A 16,692-nucleotide genomic window follows, 5' to 3' on the forward strand; every position below is an offset into this window, starting at 1 on the left:
ACCAGCAGTGCCACCCCCAGCAGTGCCACCCACCAGCAGTGCCACCAACCAGCAGTGCCACTCACCAGCAGTGCCACCCACCAGCAGTGCCACCCCCAGCAGTGCCACCCACCAGCAGTGCCACCAACCAGCAGTGCCACTCACCAGCTGTGTCACCCACCAGCAGTGTCACCCACCAGCAGTGCCACCAACCAGCAGTGCCACTCACCAGCAGTGACACCCACCAGCAGTGTCACTCACCAGCAGTGCCACCCACCAGCAGTGCCACTCACCAGCAGTGACACCCACCAGCAGTGCCACCAACCAGCAGTGTCACCAACCAGCAGTGTCACCCACCAGCAGTGCCACCAACCAGCAGTGTCACCCACCAGCAGTGCCACTCACCAGCAGTGACACTCACCAGCAGTGTCACCCACCAGCAGTGCCACCCACCAGCAGTGTCACCAACCAGCAGTGTCACCCACCAGCAGTGCCACTCACCAGCAGTGACACTCACCAGCAGTGTCACCCACCAGCAGTGCCACCCACCAGCAGTGTCACCAACCAGCAGTGTCACCCACCAGCAGTGCCACTCACCAGCAGTGCCACCCACCAGCAGTGCCACCCACCAGTAGTGCCACTCACCAGCAGTGCCACCCACTAGCAGTGTCACCCACCAGCAGTGCCACCAACCAGCAGTGTCATCCACCAGCAGTGCCACCAACCAGCAGTGTCATCCACCAGCAGTGCCAATCACCAGCAGTGCTACTCACCAGCAGTGCCACCCACCAGCAGTGCCAGGGGGTCCCTGGGTCAACCAGGCCAAGTGCCAGGCCCTGCACCTGGGTCACAGCAACCCCATGAATGCCCCAAGCTTGGGGCAGAGTGCCTGGAAAGAGCCCAGTGGGAAAGGACCTGGGGGTCACCAGCAGGTGGAGGTGAGGCAGGAGGTGCCCAGGTGGGCAGGAAGGGCAGCAGCAGCCTGGGCTGGCTCAGCAGTGGTGTGGGCAGCAGGAGCAGGACAGGGATTGTGCCCCTGGGCTGGGCACTGGGGAGGCTGCACCTTGGATACTGGGATCAGTTTGGGACCCCTCACTGCAAGAAGGACACTGAGGAGCTGCAGCAGGTCCAGAGGAAGGCAACTAAGGTGGGGAAGGGTCTGGAGAGCAGGGCTGGGGAGGGGCAGCTGAGGGAGCTGGGGGTGAGCAGCCTGGAGCAGAGGAGGCTGAGGGCAGAGCTCATTGCTCTCTGCAGCTCCCTGAGAGCAGGCTGCAGCCAGCTGGGGGTTGGGCTCTGCTGCCTGGGCTCAGGGGATGGAAGGAGAGGAACTGGCCTGGGATTGTGCCAGGGGAGGGTTAGGTTGGAGAGGAGGAAAAGTTTCTTTGCTGGAGGAGTGGTGAGGGCCTGGCAGAGGCTGCCCAGGGAGGTGGTGGAGTGCCCATGGCTGGAGGGGTTGCAGGAAGCTGTGGCCATGGCACCTGGGGGCAGGGTTCAGTGGCCATGGTGGGGCTGGGTTGCTGCTGGCCTGGAGGATCTTGGAGGGCTGCTCCAACCCAAACCTCTCTGTGGCTCCAGCAGCACTTGCCCTGATCAGTAAGTGCCATGGAAATGGTTTCTAGGCAGAAGCTGCTTGGGATGACTGCAGCCAGCTCTGCCCTGCTCCTCCATCAGCTCAGCAGGAGCAGGGCACAGCCTCCTGCCAGCCTCACGGCTGCAGCTGCTCTGCTCCTCCCTGGTCAGAGAGGAACCTCCACGGCACGGAAGGGCAGAGCTGAACTGGGACAGCTGAGAGCTGCAGCAGCCCTGGGCTGGCTCTCAGACACTGCTTTGGCTTCCTCCTCTGCAATCAGCACTGCCTCGGGGCAGGTTTCTCCGAGGGTTTGATTCCAGCATCTGCTGCTGCTGTCTGCACAACACTGCCCAAAGCCCAGGCAGAAGAACATCTCTGCCCCACAGGGGTGGCTGCCTGAGGACCCAGGGGCTTGGGCTCTTTGCTCCTGTCTCCTAGGTGCCACCACCCAAGCTCCTGCAGGGCCAAACCTCCAGGCAGTGACCACAGCATCTTTGCTTTCCAGCTTTCCTCTCTGCTCAGGGCTGGAACCCCCCAGGCAGGGCAGAGGAGCTCTGCTGGTACCTCAGAGTGCTGCTCAAACAGGAGAGGCTTTGAACCCCTCTTTGCACCAAGCAAACCCATTGCAGTGATGGCAGGGGGGGGCAGTGGCACTGAGCTGCTAGCTCAGGCCTGGTTCTTGCTTTGGGGCTTTTGGGCAGCATTTGCTGCATGGAATGGTTTAGGCACAGCCCACGGGAGCAGAGCTGGTCCTGCACTGCCAGCTGTGCCCATCCATGCATTTGCACTGTGAGCACCACCCCAGCTCAGCCTGGCCTGAGCAGTGCTCCCCTGCCCAGTGGCCACCAGCAGAGAGGCTGAGGGAAGGAACATCCTTGGCTGGACAGCAATGAGCCCTGGAGGCCAAGGCCAATGGGCTGCTGGGGTGCATGGAGCAGTGTGGCCAGCAGCTGAGGAGAGCTTCTCCTGCCCCTCTACTCTGCCCTGGGCAGACCACTTCTGGAGTGTTGTGTCCAGGTCTGGGCTCCCCAGTTCAAGAGGGACAGGGAAGCGCTGGGGAGTCCAAGGCAGACTATGGGGGTGCTGAAGAGGCTGCAACATCTGTGTGATGAGGAAGGGCTGAGGGCCCTGAGGTGGTCAGATGGAGAAGGGAAGGCTGAGAGGGGATCTGAGCAATGCCCACAGATAGCTGAAGGGTGAGGGTCAAGCAGCAGGGGCCAGGCTCTGTGCACTGCTGTGCCAGGACAAGGAGCAGTGGACACAAACTGCAACCCAGGAGGTTCCACCTCAACGTGGAGGGTGTGAGGGTGCTGGAGGCCTGCAGCAGGCTGCCCAGGGAGGTTCTGCAGGCTCCTTCTCTGGAGGCTTTCAAGCTCCACCTGGATGTGTTCCTGTGTGCCCTGCCCTGAGTGCTCCTCTGGCAGGGGTCGGACTGCAAGAGCTGAGAGGTAGGTTCCTAACTGGTGGCTTCTGCACTGCTGCTCTCTGCACCCTGCTGCTCTCTGCACCCTGCTGCTCTCTGCACCCTGCTGCTCTCTGCACCTTGCTGCTCTCTGTACCTTGCTGCTCTCTGCACCCTGCTGCTCTCTGCACCTTGCTGCTCTCTGCACCTTGCTGCTCTCTGCACCCTGCTGCTCTCTGCACCTTGCTGCTCTCTGCACCCTGCTGCTCTCTGTACCTTGCTGCTCTCTGCACCCTGCTGCTCTCTGTACCTTGCTGCTCTCTGCACCCTGCTGCTCTCTGCACCCTGCTGCTCTCTGCACCTTGCTGCTCTCTGCACCCTGCTGCTCTCTGCACCCTGCTGCTCTCTGTACCTTGCTGCTCTCTGCACCTTGCTGCTCTCTGCACCCTGCTGCTCTCTGCACCTTGCTGCTCACACTCCTAACCCTGGAGAGAAGCTGCAGCTCATGCTCTGCACTGGTGTGGCTGCAGGAACCCCTCAGTGCTCAGACAGATACAGGCTGGGGGGCAAAGGCTGGGGCCAGGCTCTTGTCAGTGATGCCCAGGGACAGGGCAAGGGGCAGTGAGCACAGACTGGAAGCCAGGAGGAGAAACTTCGTTGCTGGGAGGGTGCTGGAGGCCTGCAGCAGGCTGCCCAGAGAGGCTGTGCAGTCTCCTGCTCTGGAGGCTTCCAAGCCCCACCTGGATGTGTTCCTGTGTGCCCTGCCCTGGGTGCTCCCCTGGCAGGGTCTGGCCTGGATGATCTCCAGGGGTCCCTTCTGTGTTCTGTGAAGGAGCTGTGGTGCAGTGAGTGAGGGAGAGCAGGGGACAGGGGGCAGGTGGGTTTGGCTGCCTGGAGCTGACCTGCCCTGGGTGGCCCTGCTCTGGCAGGGGGTTGCTCAGTGGGCTGCAGAGGTCCTTTCCAATCACAGCTCTGTGTGGGTGCCTGATGCTGGCAGTGGCTTGCACACAGAGCTGCTGCTGCTACAGGGGTTAGGAAACCTGCTGAGAATTCCCTGGAACCTCCAATGCCTGCTCCAGGTTGGACACCAACCTGCTGAGGGCCAGCTCAGAGCTCTGCTGCCAAGAGATGATCTCTTTGCAGGCTGGGAGCAAGAGAAAGATCAGCTTGGAAAAGGCCCAGGGCAGACCTCACTGCCATGGGCCAGGGCACAGAGGGAGGCTGCCAGGAGGAAGGAGACTCCATTTGTGCAAGCAGTGCCATGGAAGCACAAGGGCTGATGGGGACAGGCTACTGCTGGGGACATCCCCACTGGGCTGTTCCCCATGGGAACAGTCAGGGACTGGAATCAGCTCCCCAGGGCAGTGGTGGATGCCCTGCACTGGGCACTTGGCAGCCCCAGCCTGGCAGGGTGCTGGGCCAGCTGACTGCAACTCCAGCACCACCTGCACCCAGCTGGTCCTTGGGGTCCCTCACAAGCTGGCACTGTGGGCTCTGTGATCTGCCTGCCCAGGGAGCAGATGGGCACTGCCCAGCTCACAGACACCTCTCCTCCAACCCTCCTTTTGGGAAGGGTTTTCCTCCTGAGTCTTCCATGGCCTGGGAAGGAGCTGCTGGAGCTGTGGCAGCTCAGGTGCCAGAGATCAGTGTCCATCAGCCACCATCTGCCCCAGCCCTCCCTGCCCAGGGACTAGAGTCAGCAGCTGGGCTCAGCACCCCTGCCCTGGCCAAGGGAGGGGCTGTGATGCCCACAGCAGCCCTGCTGGCAGGGTGCTGGGCCAGCTCATTGCCACTCCAGCACCTCCAGGGCAGGTTGCACCAGCTGGTCCTTGGGGACCCTCCCCCCCAGGGGGGCTCTCAGGGGTTCTGAGATTTCTTTCCCCATGGAAGGTTTGATTTTGGCCAAGTATTTTTGCCTCTCATCTTCCCTGCACCTGAAGCTTCTCCTCTGTGTTTTGGAGGCCTGGTGGGAAGCCAACAGCACTACAGAGACACAACTCTCTGGAAGGGTTTTTGCCCCATTTTGACTCAATTGCAGCATCCTGTTGAGAATGCAACCCCTGGGCCTGATGCATCAGCACAGAGCCTGGCTGCAGACAGTGCTCACTCCAGGTGGTGCTGCAGAGATGTCCTCAGCAGGGTCAGGCTACAGGCTGGAGTCTGAAAGAGGAGACAGAGAGAAGCAGCTCAGGATTGCAGCGAGGGACAGGGTCTGTGAGGTGCACTCCAAGGGGGGACTGGAATGTTAGAGTCAGAAAAGTCCAACAGCTGCCAAAGGGGGAACTGCCCCAGGGCTGCACTCACCTGATCCAGGGAGGGCCTGAAGTGTGTTATTGTGACTCAAGGAAAGGACATTGAGAGCAGCCCTGCAGAGAAGGACTTGGGGGTGCTGGTGGGGGAGAAGCTGGGCAGGAGCCAGCAGTGGGCACTGGCAGCACAGAAGGCCAAGGGCAGCCTGGGCTGCATCCAAAGTAGCCTGGGCAGGGATGGAGAGAGGAGATCCTGCCCCTCTGCTCTGCTCTGCTCAGAGCTCAGCTGCAGGGCTGGGGCCAGCTCTGGGGCACCCAGCACAAGAAGGACCTGGAGCTGCTGCACAAGGTCCAGGGGAGGCCACCAAGATGAGCAGAGGCTGCAGAACCTCTGCTGTGGGGACAGGCTGGGAGAGTTGGGGCTGTGCAGCCTGGAGAAGAGAAGGCTCCAGGCAGAGCTCAGAGCAACCTTCCAGTGCCTGAAGGGGCTGCAGGAGAGCTGGGGAGGGACTTTGGGCAAGGGCTGGGAGTGGCAGGAGGAGGGAGAATGGATTTGAGGTGGGATAGGGGAGAGGGAGAGTGGAGAGGAGGAAGAGATTGTTGAGAGTGAGGATGGGGAGAGACTGACACAGGCTGAGGGTGGGGAGAGACTGGCACAGGTTCAGGGTGGGGAGAGACTGGCACAGGCTGAGGATGGGGAGAGACTGGCACAGGCTGCCCAGGAGGCTGTAGAGGTCCCAGGCCTGGAGACATTCGAGGTCAGACTGGATGTGGTCCTGAGCATCCTGCTCTGGTTGGAGAAGTCCCTGCTGACTGCAAGGGGGGGCACAAGATGACCCTGGGGGGTCCCTTCCACCCCAAAGCATTCTGTGGCCCTGCTATTGCTCAATGAATTCAGCCAGCTGCCAGGGCTGCTTGCCCAGCAGCTACCTTCACCACCACTCTGGCCTCAGCCACTACACCAACTCTGTTCTCACCAGGACTCCACTGACACCAGTTTACACCACGACCTTCTCCTCTCTCCCTTTCCATTGCCTGTGGCCACCAAACAGCAGCTCCTTCCTCCCTGTTTCACCCAACCTGGCACCTCCTGTGGGATCTCAGGCACTGGGATGAGCTGCCCAGGGAGGTGCTGCAGTCCCCCAGCCTGGCTGTGTTTCAGGTGGGTTGGATGTGGTGCTTGGGGCTGTGGGTTGAGTCCTGCAGAGCAGGGCTCTAGGCTGGGCTTGGTGACCCTGAGGGGCTGTGCCAGCCTGGATGCTTCTGTGGCTCTGTGATCTTTTGTCCTGCAGCTCCTGCACTGTAGAGAAATCTACCCCAGAGAGTATCTTAGCAAGTGAAGATGGATTTTGTTCCTGGGAGATTTGTTCCAGGTCAGCAAAACCCTCCTGGCTCCTTTGGAATTTGAGTGCTCCTCTCATGTTTGTCTTTTATTTCTGTTGCTGTTTCATCATAGAATCACAGAATCAGTCAGGGCTGGAAGGGAGCACAAGGAGCAGCCAGCTCCAGCCCCCCTGCCATGCCCAGGGACACCCTACCCTAGAGCAGGCTGCACACAGCCTCAGCCAGCCTGGCCTCAAACACCTCCAGCCATGGGGCCTCAACCCCCTCCCTGGGCAACCCATTCCAGCCTCTCACCACTTTCCTGCTCAACAACTTCCTCCTCACCTCCAGCCTCACTCTCCCCACCTCCACCTTTGCTCCATTCCCCCCACTCCTGCCACTCCCTCACAGCCTCAAAGATCACGTTGGGTGCTTCTGTGCTCCACAACCTCCCTGGAGGTGTCCTGTGCTGACCACAGCAGCCCAAATCTCCACTGCCTTGCAGGAGGTGGCTCTTGGAGGCATCTCAAGAGCACTGGCATCAGGCAGGGTAGGAAGAGAAGCACTCCAGAGCGTTTACCTTTGATGGTGAGGAAGGCTCTGCTGAAGGCACGGCCGGAGGCGTTGGTGGCTTCCACCATGTACTCCCCTTCGTCTTGTTTGGAGACCCCCAGGACCACCAGGGAGCAGACACCAAAGTCATTGGTGCAGAAATAGGCAGGGTCAGTGGAGAGGTCTCTGTTGTCCTTGTACCAGGTGATTTTGGGCAGGGGGTAGCCTCCAACTGCACAGCTCATGTGGCACTCGCTGCCGGTTGGCACCACGTGAGGCTTCAAGGGGACCAGGATCCTGGGGGGTTGGTTTTGGTTCACCCCCCTGTAGCTGTGTGCTTTGACTTCAAAGTGAGCTGTAAAGACATGAAACAGCAAGATAGAAACACACTCAGAGAGGGCTCCAGAGCCAGAGGAGTCAGGGCTAAAGGGCTGAGCCCAGCACAGCAGTGGTTGTGCAGAGCAGAGATGCCCCCCGAGGGCTGTGCCTGTGTCAGACAGAATGGGTTGGGTTGGAAGGGATCTGAAAGCTCAGCCAGTGCCAAGCCCCTGCTGTGGGCAGGGAGCACCTCCCACCAGTGCAGGTTGCTCAAGGACTCATCCAAGCTGGCTTTGGACACCCCCAGGGAGGTTGTGAAGCACAGAATGGGATCCAGCCCAGCCTAGCACCCAGCCCTGCCCAACCAACCAGACCATGGCACTCAGTGCCCCAGCCAGGCTTGGCTGCAACACCTCCAGCCACAGCCACTCCACCACCTCCCTGGGCAGCCTATTCCAGTGCCAATCACTCTCTCTGACAACAACTTCCTCCTCACATCCAGCCTGAACCTGCCCTGGCACAGCTTGAGGCTGTGTCCCCTTGTTCTGCCCCTGGCTGCCTGGCAGCAGAGCCCAACCCCACCTGGCTACAGCCTCCCAGGCTCTGAAGGCAGGGGGGCAAGAAGGGGCCAGGCTCTATCCCACTGGTGTCTGTGACAGAACAAGGACACAAACTGGAACCCAGGAGGTTCCAGCTTGACACGAGGAGAAGCTGCTTTGGTGTGAGGCTGCTGGAGGCCTGGAGCAGGCTGCCCAGGGAGGTTGTGGAGTCTCCATCTCTAGAGGCTTTCAAGCCCTATCTGGATGTGTTCCTGTGTGCCCTGTCCTGGGTGCTCCTGCTCTGGCAGGGGGGGGGGTTGGGATGGCCTCCAGAGCTCCCTTCCAGCCTCTCCCCTTCTATGATCCTGCCACAAAGGAGCCAAAATGAACCAGAGGCTCTGCCTGCAGCATGTCCACGCAGACAGGACAGCCCTGCCCTGCCCCAGCAGAGTTTCTCAGGCTGTTTTCTCTGTGCATCCTTGTTCAGGGCAACCAAACACTCAGAGAAGGAGAGACCTGCTTGGAGGTGGTGTGTGAGAAAGCAGAGAAGCAGCCAAGCCCCCTGCCAGGGCAGGTAACTCACCTGGGGCAGCTGTACCTACCCTTTGGTCTTCGGATGCTCCAGGGCTGCTGGGTCTCAGATGGGCCACTGGCTCCCAGGGCATTTTTGGCCACCACTCTGAAGTAGTAATCCCTGCCAGGGATGACTTTGGTGAAGGTGAACTGGTTGGTGAAGATGAGGTCACCCAGCACATGCCACAAGCCCTTCTCTGACTCCTTTTTCAGGACTGTGTAGAAGAGATTCTCCTCCCATTTCTCAGATGCTGATGGCTCCCAGGTGACTGTCACAGTGCCTGGCACCTTCTCTGCCAGCTGAAGAGCTCCAGGAGGCTGTGGGATATCTGTTGGATGGAGGCAAAAACAGTATCAGGGATCTGGAGAAGAAAGAAGGCTTTGAGGAGACCTTGGAGTGGCCTTGCAGGATCTGAAGGGGGCTCCAGGAGGGCTGGGGAGGGACTGTTGGCAAGGTCTGGGAATGAGAGGAGGAGGAAGAGGAGGAGGAGGAATGGGTTTGAAGTGGCAGAGGAGGGGAAGAAGTTGTTTGCAGTGAGGGTGGTGAGAGACTGGCACAGGTTTCCCAGGGAGGTTGTGGAGCACAGAAGCACCCAATGTGATCAAAGATGACATTGGGTGCTTCTGTGCTCCACAACCTCCCTGGAGGTGCTCAGGACCAGGCTGGATGAGTCCCTGAGCAACCTGTGCCAGTGGAAGGTGTCTCCTGCCCCTGGCAGGGGCTTGGCACTGGCTGAGCTCTGAGGTCTCTTCCAACCTAAGCCATTCTATGTCACCCAGAGGGGCCTGAGCAGGCTGCAGAAGTGGGTCCAGGTGAAGAAGTTCTTTACCACAAGGGTGGTGTTGGAGCACTGGGACAGGTTGCCCAGGGAGGTGGTAGAGGTCCTATGGCTGGAGATGTTCCAGGTGAGGCTGGACAGGGCTGTGGGCTGACTGCAGAGGGATTTGGACTGGAGGAGCTTTGCAGGTGACAGAGTCACAGCAACATTCCAGCTGGAAAGGAGCTTCAGCATCACCAAGGCCAGCCCAGACCCCTGCTCTGCAAGCTGCAGCCTAAGCCATAGCCCCAAGCACCACAGCCAAACCACCTCTGAACACCTCCAGGGTTGGGCACTCCACCACCTCCCTGGGCAGCCTCTGCCAGTGCCTGACCACTCCTGCTGGGAAAAATTCTCCCTCATGTCCAGCCTCAACCTCCCCAGTGGCAGCTTGAGGCCATTCCCTCTTCTTCTAGCACTGTTTCCCTGTGAGCAGAGCCCAGCAGCAGCCTCTCCACAGCCTCCTTTCAGGCAGCTGCAGGCAGCAGTGAGCTCTGCCTCAGCCTCCTCTGTTCCACACTGCCCATCCCCAGCTCCCTCAGGCTCTCCTCAGCACATTTATTCCCCAGGCCCTTCCCTGCCCTCCTCTGCTCTGGCTCCAGCACCTCCACATCTCTCTTGTACTGAGGTGCCCCAACCTGAAGCCAGCACTGGAGCTGTGGCCCCAGCAGAGCAGAGCACAGGAGGACAATCCCCTCCCTGCTCCTGCTGGCCACAGCATTTCTGCTGCCAGCCAGGATGCCTTTGGCTTTCTCTGCCCCCTGGGCACTGCTGGCACACATAGGAACAGGCTGCCCAGAGAGGTGGTGGAGTCCCCATCCTTGGGGGTGCTGAAGAAAAGTGTGGCCCTGGCACCTGGGGCCAGTGTTCAGTGGCCATGGTGGTGTTGGGTTGATGTTGGACTTAGAGATGCAACCAAAGCCATTCTCTGCCCCTGGGTCTGTGTGGAGCTGCTGCCCCACAGCCTGCTGCTCGCCAAGGGAGAGCCTGGGGGGCTCTGCTGGCTGTGCACCACCCACCTGTGTGACCTCCCCCTTCAGGCAGCCCCTCTGGCAGGGGCTGTGAGCAGCTTGCTCTGTCCTGCAGAGATGCTGAACAAGCCTGGTGCCAGGACTGAGCCCTGAGGGACTCCACTTGTCCCTGGCCTGCACTTGGCCATGCAGCCACTGGCAGCCACTCTCTGGGTGCAGCCATCAAGCCAGGTCTGTACCCATCAGTGCTGCACCCTTGATCATTAGAAGGTGCATTAAAGATCCAGAGAAGGATGGAATCCTTGAGCTGCTCAGGCTGGAAAAGAGCTTTCAGTTCAGCCACTCCAAGCAGCCTCTAACTGCAGCAAGGCTGGGGCTAAACCATGGCCCTCAGCACCACAGCTCTGCCTCTTGGAACCACCTCCTTGGGCATGCAGCCACCTCCCTGGGCAGCCTGTGCCAGTCTTTGAGAGCCCTTTCACAGAAGAAGTCTCTTCTGATGTCCAAACTAAACCTGCCCTGGGCCAACTTGAGGCCATTTCCTCTTGTCCTACTGCTTGGTACTAGGGAGAAGAGACCAACCCCAGCTCACTGCAACCTCCTTTCAAGGGGGTTGGGAGAGTGAAATATCTCCCTTGAGCTCTCAGGGTTGCTCTCCCTCAGCTGCTGCTCCCCAGCCCTGCTCTCCAGACCCTTCCCCACCTTTGCTGCCCTTCTCTGGACCTGCTCCAGCCACTCAATGCCCTCCTTGCAGAAGCTGGAGCAGACCTGCTGAGCAGAGCATGCATCCCACCACCCAAACCTGCCATGCCTGCAATGCCCTGCAGCCACCTCAGGGCTGGGATCACCAGAACTGGAAGAAGAGGACAACTGTGTGGAGTTCTGGAGCCTCCCAACACGAGCAGGACAGGGAAGTGTTGGAGCCAGTCCAGTGGAGGCCACCAAAATGCTAGGAGGGCTGCAGCAGCTCTGCTCTGAGGACAGGCTGAGAGAGTTGGGGCTGTGCAGGCTGGAGAAGAGAAGGATTTGAGGAGAGACTGGCACAGGTTGAGGGTGCTGAGACACTGGCACAGGTTGCCCAGGGAGGTGTCCTGTGCTGACCACAGCAGCCCAAATCTCCACTGCCACCAGAACTGGAACAAGAGGACAACTCTCCTTGCTCGGCCAGCAGGGTTGGAGTCGACCTCTGAAGGTCCCTCCCAACCCCTTCCAGCCTCTGACTGGTCTCCAGTTGTGGCTCAGCTGCACTCCAGCAGCCCTCACACAGCTGGCAGGGGGCAGGTACCTGTGATCTGCACTTGGAAGCTGAAGCTCTCTCTTTTCCCCAAGCCATTCTGCAGCTCCACCGTGTAGGTGCCACTGTCACTGAACTCAGCTGCCCCAACCAGCAGCTGGGTGGTGCCATCTTTGGTGTCTGTGGTAGCCCTCTTGGGAAGAGGGAGCCCATCCTTGAACCAGGTCACCACTGGATCTGGAGATGCCTGTGAAGAGACAGCAGAGGGTGCAGCCTGCTTGCTTGGTTGTGTCTTTCCATCTTGAAACCAGCTGGAGGTGAGGGAGCATTGCTGTGCTGCAGGAGGGCTCTGGCATTGGCACAGGCTGCCCAGGGAGGTGGTGGAGTCACCACAGAATCTGACAATCGTTTGGGTTGGCAAAGCCCTCTGGGGTCATCCACCCCAACCAGCAACCCAGCCCCACCATGGCCATGGCCACAGCTCTCTGCAACCCCTCCAGCCATGGGCACTCCACCACCTCTCTGGGCAGCCTCTGCCAGTCCCTGACCTCCTCCAGCAAGCAAAATGCTTCTTCCTCTCCAACCTGACTCTCCCCTGGCACAACTTCAGGCCTGTTCTTCTCCTTCCATCACCTGAGCCTAGGCAGCAGAGCCCAACCCCCACCTGATGAAGTCTCCCTCAGCCTCCTCTTCCCCAGGCTGCTCCCCCCCAGCTCCCTCAGCTGCTCCTCCCCAGCCCTGGGTCTGGGCTCTTCTCCCAAGTAGCTAATGACAGGATGAGAAGAAATGTCCTGACATTGTGCCAGGGGAGGCTTAGGTTGGAGAGGAGGAGAAAAGCCTTTGCTGGAGAAGTGGTGAGGGACTGGCAGAGGCTGCCCAGGGAGGTGGTGCAGTGCCCACCCCTGGGGGTGTTCCAGAAAGCTGTGGCCATGGCACTGGGGCCATGGTTTGGTGGCCATGGTGGGGTTGGGTTGCTGTTGGACTGGATGACCTCAGAGGCTCTTTCCAGCCTTCTGTGCCTGTGCAGAGCACAGCAGAGGTTGCAGGGCTTGCCCAGGGGCTCACATACCAAATCCCATGCCAGGAAGGCAAGAGCTCAGCTGCCACAGCTGGCCCTGGCAGCGCTGGGAGGTGCTGGGCAGGGTGGCAGGCAGGCCTGGGTACTCACCTCGAAGGGAATCTTCACCCTGATGCTGTTCCCTGCTCTCACAACCAGGGTGCTTTTCACTCTGCCCTCGACCAGCAGCCTGGGGGGAACTGGAGAAGGCAGGGGTTACAACAAGGGCCTGGGCAGTGCCACCCAGCCTGGCACAGCCCCGGGCACGGTGTGCCCCTGCCTGCCCAGCAGCCACTCTGCAGGCTGATAGCAAACTGAAGCACATGAGGGGGTTGGGGCAGCCTGCAGATGACACTGAACTGGTTGGCAGCTCAGATCTGCTGGAGGGCAGGAAAGGTCTGCAGAGGGATCTGGCCAGGCTGAATCCCTGGGCTGAGGTCAGGTGGATGAGGGTTGATAAAGCCAAGGGCTGAGCCTTGCTCTTGGGTCACAACAACCCCATGAAGGCTCCAGGCTTGGGGCAGAGTGGCTGGAAACTGCCTCTGGAAAAGCACCTGGGGGTGCTGGGTGACAGCAGCTGGAGATGAGCCAAGGGGTGCCCAGGTGGGCAGGAAGGGCAGCAGCAGCCTGGGCTGGATCAGCAGTGGTGTGGGCAGCAGGAGCAGGGCAGGGATTGTGCCCCTGGGCTGGGCACTGAGGAAGGCACAGCTTGAATCCTGGGGTCAGGTTTGGGCTTCTCACTCCAAGAAGGACATTGAGGAGGTGGAGAAAGTCCAGAGCAGGGCAACAAAGGAGGAGAAGGGTCTGGAGAGCAGGGCTGGGGAGGGGCAGCTGAGGGAGCTGGGGGTGAGCAGCCTGGAGCAGAGCAGGCTGAGGGCAGAGCTCATTGCTCTCTGCAGCTCCCTGAGAGCAGGCTGCAGCCAGCTGGGGGTTGGGCTCTGCTGCCTGGGCTCAGGGCATGGAAGGAGAGGAAATGTCCTGGGACTGTGCCAGGGGAGGGTTAGGTTGGAGAGGAGGAAAAGTTTCTTTGCTGGAGGAGTGGTGAGGGCCTGGCAGAGGCTGCCCAGGGAGGTGGTGGAGTGCCCATGGCTGGAGGGGTTGAGGAAAGCTGTGGCCATGGCACCTGGGGCCAGGGTTCAGTGGCCATGGTGGGGCTGGGTTAGTGCTGGACTGGAGGCTCTCAGAGAGCTTTGCCAACCCACACAGTTCTGTGATTCTGCACAGCAAAGCTCTTTGAGTCTGCACCAGACTTCACAACCCCAAACAGCAGCCAGAAGTGGATATTTGCACTTAGAACTCCAGGAAGATGAATCCCTCACAGGATTCTTTCCTAATGCCTCCAAACAGCAGGGAGGGAATAAAAACCCAACCAGAGCTACAGGTTGGACACCAACATAGAGCCCTGGAATGGTTTGGGTGGGTGAGATCTTGAAGATCATCCAGTGCCAACCTTGCCATGGGCAGGGACACCTCCCACCAGCACAGCTTGCTCAAGGATTCATCCAGCCTGGCCTTGGACACCTCCAGGGAGGTTGTGGAGCACAGAAGCACCCAATGTGATCTTTGATCACATTGGGTGCTTCTGTGCTCCACAACCTCCCTGGAGGTGTCCAGTGCTTCTGTGCTCCACAACCTCCCTGGGCAACCTGTGCCAGGCTCTCCCTACCCTCACTGCAGGAGATGAATATAGATGAAGAGGTGAAAAAGCCCAGGGAGAGTTTGGCAGCTCTCCAGAGAAAGAGACTCCACAACCTCTCTGGGCAGCCTGCTCCAAACCTCCAGCACTCTCACACCAAAGTTTCTCCTCCTGCTCAGGTGCAACCTCCTGGGTTCTAAGTCTGTGCCCATTGCCCTTTGTCCTGTCTCTGGGCACCACTGAGATAGAGCCTGGCCCCTTCTTGACCCCCACCCTTTAGCTCCTCCTGAGCACTGACAGGAGCCCAGCCCCAACCTCCTGCCCCCCACCCTTTAGCTCCTCCTGAGCACTGACAAGAGCCCAGCCCCAGCCTCCTGCCCCCCACCCTTTAGCTCCTGAGCACTGACATGAGCCCAGCCCCAACCTCCTGCCTCCCACCCTTTAGCTCCTCCTGAGCACTGACATGAGCCCAGCCCCAGCCTCCTGCCTCCCACCCTTTAGCTCCTCCTGAGCATTGACAAGAGCCCAGCCCCAGCCTCCTGCCCCCCACCCTTCAGCTCTTGCATTGCTCAGCTGCCCTCTGGGGCTGCTCTTCTGCAGGCTCAGCCCCAGGGCTCTCAGCCTCTGCTCCTCACAGAGCTGCTCCAGGTCCCTCAGCACCTCCCCAGCCTCCCCTGGACTCTCTCCAGCTGTTCCCTGCCCTTCTTCACCTGCAGAGCCCAGAGCTGGGCACAGTTCCCCAGACATGGGCTCCCCAGGGCAGACTGAGGGGGAAGCAGAACCTCTCTCAGCCTGCAGGCCACACTCTTCTGCATGCAACCAAATTGTCCTTCTGCTACAGCCTGGCAGCTGGCAGCAGCTGCCCCCCATGACCTGCAGCCCCTCCTGCAGCTGCTGGGGCTGCAGTGAGCTCCCCCCTGTGGGAGCATCCCTGCTGGGCTCACCTTCGCGGGGACCATCCCCAGTGGAAGCTTCCAGCTCTGCAGCTTCTCCCAGGCCACTCTCACTGAGGGCTCTGACACGCAGGGAGTAGCTCTGGTTGGCCTGGAGGCCTTTGACTGTGTAGGTGGTGCCCTGGATGGGGAGGGCACTGCACTTGGTCCAGCTGAGGCTCCTGGGAGCCTTCACCTCCACCTCGTAGCCTTTCACATCGTTCCCATCTTGCACTTCTGGCTTCTTCCAGGTCAGGGTGACACTGCTGCTGTCCCTGTTGCTCACCCTCAGCTCCTGCACCTGGCCTGGAGTTTCTGCAAAGGGAGGCTCTGTTCAAGCTCTGTTTTCCAGCATTTCTGCCCCCTCCCCTGCTCAGTCACTTCTGCCCTCCCTGCAGTGCACTGCAGACCCATGCTGCTGCCCGCTGGATCCAGGTCCTTGCTCCTGCCAGCCATGCAGTGCCACCTGCCACGCTCCCAAAGTGGTCTGCAGCCCACCCTGAGCACTTCAGACACCCAGGAGAGGCATCACCCAGGAGAGCTTCCCACAGCTGCCTCATGCTGAGGGCAGATCCTCAGCCATGCAACAGTGCCCAGGTACACAGTCACAGACTGTAGGGATCTGGAATCATCCAGCCCAAGCCCCCTGCCAGAGCAGGGCACACAGGAACACATCCAGGTGAGTTTGGAAGCTCTCCAGAGAAGCTCTCCACAACCTCTCTGGGCAGCCTGCTCCAGGGCTCTGTCACCCTCTCACCAGAGAAGTTCCTCCTCATGTTCAGCTGGAACTTGCTGTGTTCAAGTTTGTGCTCATTGCCTCCTGTCCTGTCCCTGGGCACCACTGAGCAGAGTCTGGCCCCAGCTCCCTGACAGCCACCCTTAGACATTGGCAAGCATTGCTCAGATCCCCCTCAGCCTCCTCTCTTGCCCAGGCCAACCAGCCCCAGCTCTCAGCCTCTCCTCATGGCCCCTCAGCACCTCACTGCCCCTCTGCTGGACTCTCTCCGGCAGCTTTTTGTCCTTCCTCAGCTGGGGAGCCCAGAACTGGACACAGCATCTCAGATGTGGCATCAGCAGGGCAGAGCACAGGGGGGAAGCAGAATCTCCCTCACCCTGCTGGCCACACTGCTCTGAGTGCAGCCCAGGATGCCCTTGGTCCCTTTGGCCACAAGGGCACACTGCTGGCTCATGAGTGCCCTGCTGCCTACCAGGGCTCCCAGGCCCTTTTCCTGCTCTCTGACAGAGCAGTCCCCAGCCTGGCCTGGTCCATGGAGTTGTCCTTCCCCAGAGGCAGGACTCTACCTTCATCCTTGTTGGATTCCCTTCCACTTGTCCCCACCCAGCTCTGCAGCCTGGCCAGGTCATGCTGGATGGCAGCACAGCCTGGCAAGGGGGCAACACCTCCTCCCACTTTGGCATCATGACCTTTGCCTTCACCCCCTTCTACCAAGCATGCCCAGCATCACCTCTCCACCGGCAGGGGCAGCCTGCACTCAGCTTTAGTGTCCCACAGCCAGAAGGGGGTGGGCAGAGCACTTA

The 16,692-nt window shown here is 60.1% G+C and overlaps 1 protein-coding gene across 1 annotated transcript in view; it reads right to left on the reverse strand.

Annotated features, from left to right (window-relative positions):
- Positions 1-4,982: 4,982 nt before the first annotated feature.
- IGFN1 (immunoglobulin like and fibronectin type III domain containing 1) overlaps positions 4,983-16,692 on the reverse strand; it is a 53,398-nt gene continuing 41,688 nt past the window's right edge. The window contains exons 20-25 of the mRNA XM_064173427.1: positions 15,166-15,468; positions 12,697-12,785; positions 11,580-11,775; positions 8,535-8,834; positions 7,104-7,430; positions 4,983-5,111 (exon numbers count right to left, since the gene is read on the reverse strand). Coding sequence (XP_064029497.1) covers positions 5,098-5,111; positions 7,104-7,430; positions 8,535-8,834; positions 11,580-11,775; positions 12,697-12,785; positions 15,166-15,468 — 1,229 coding nt within the window. The 3' untranslated portion in view covers positions 4,983-5,097. The remainder of the gene's footprint in view (positions 5,112-7,103; positions 7,431-8,534; positions 8,835-11,579; positions 11,776-12,696; positions 12,786-15,165; positions 15,469-16,692) is intronic.

Source organism: Pogoniulus pusillus, chromosome 39, assembly GCF_015220805.1.
Source record: "Pogoniulus pusillus isolate bPogPus1 chromosome 39, bPogPus1.pri, whole genome shotgun sequence".
Lineage (NCBI taxonomy): Eukaryota > Metazoa > Chordata > Aves > Piciformes > Lybiidae > Pogoniulus > Pogoniulus pusillus.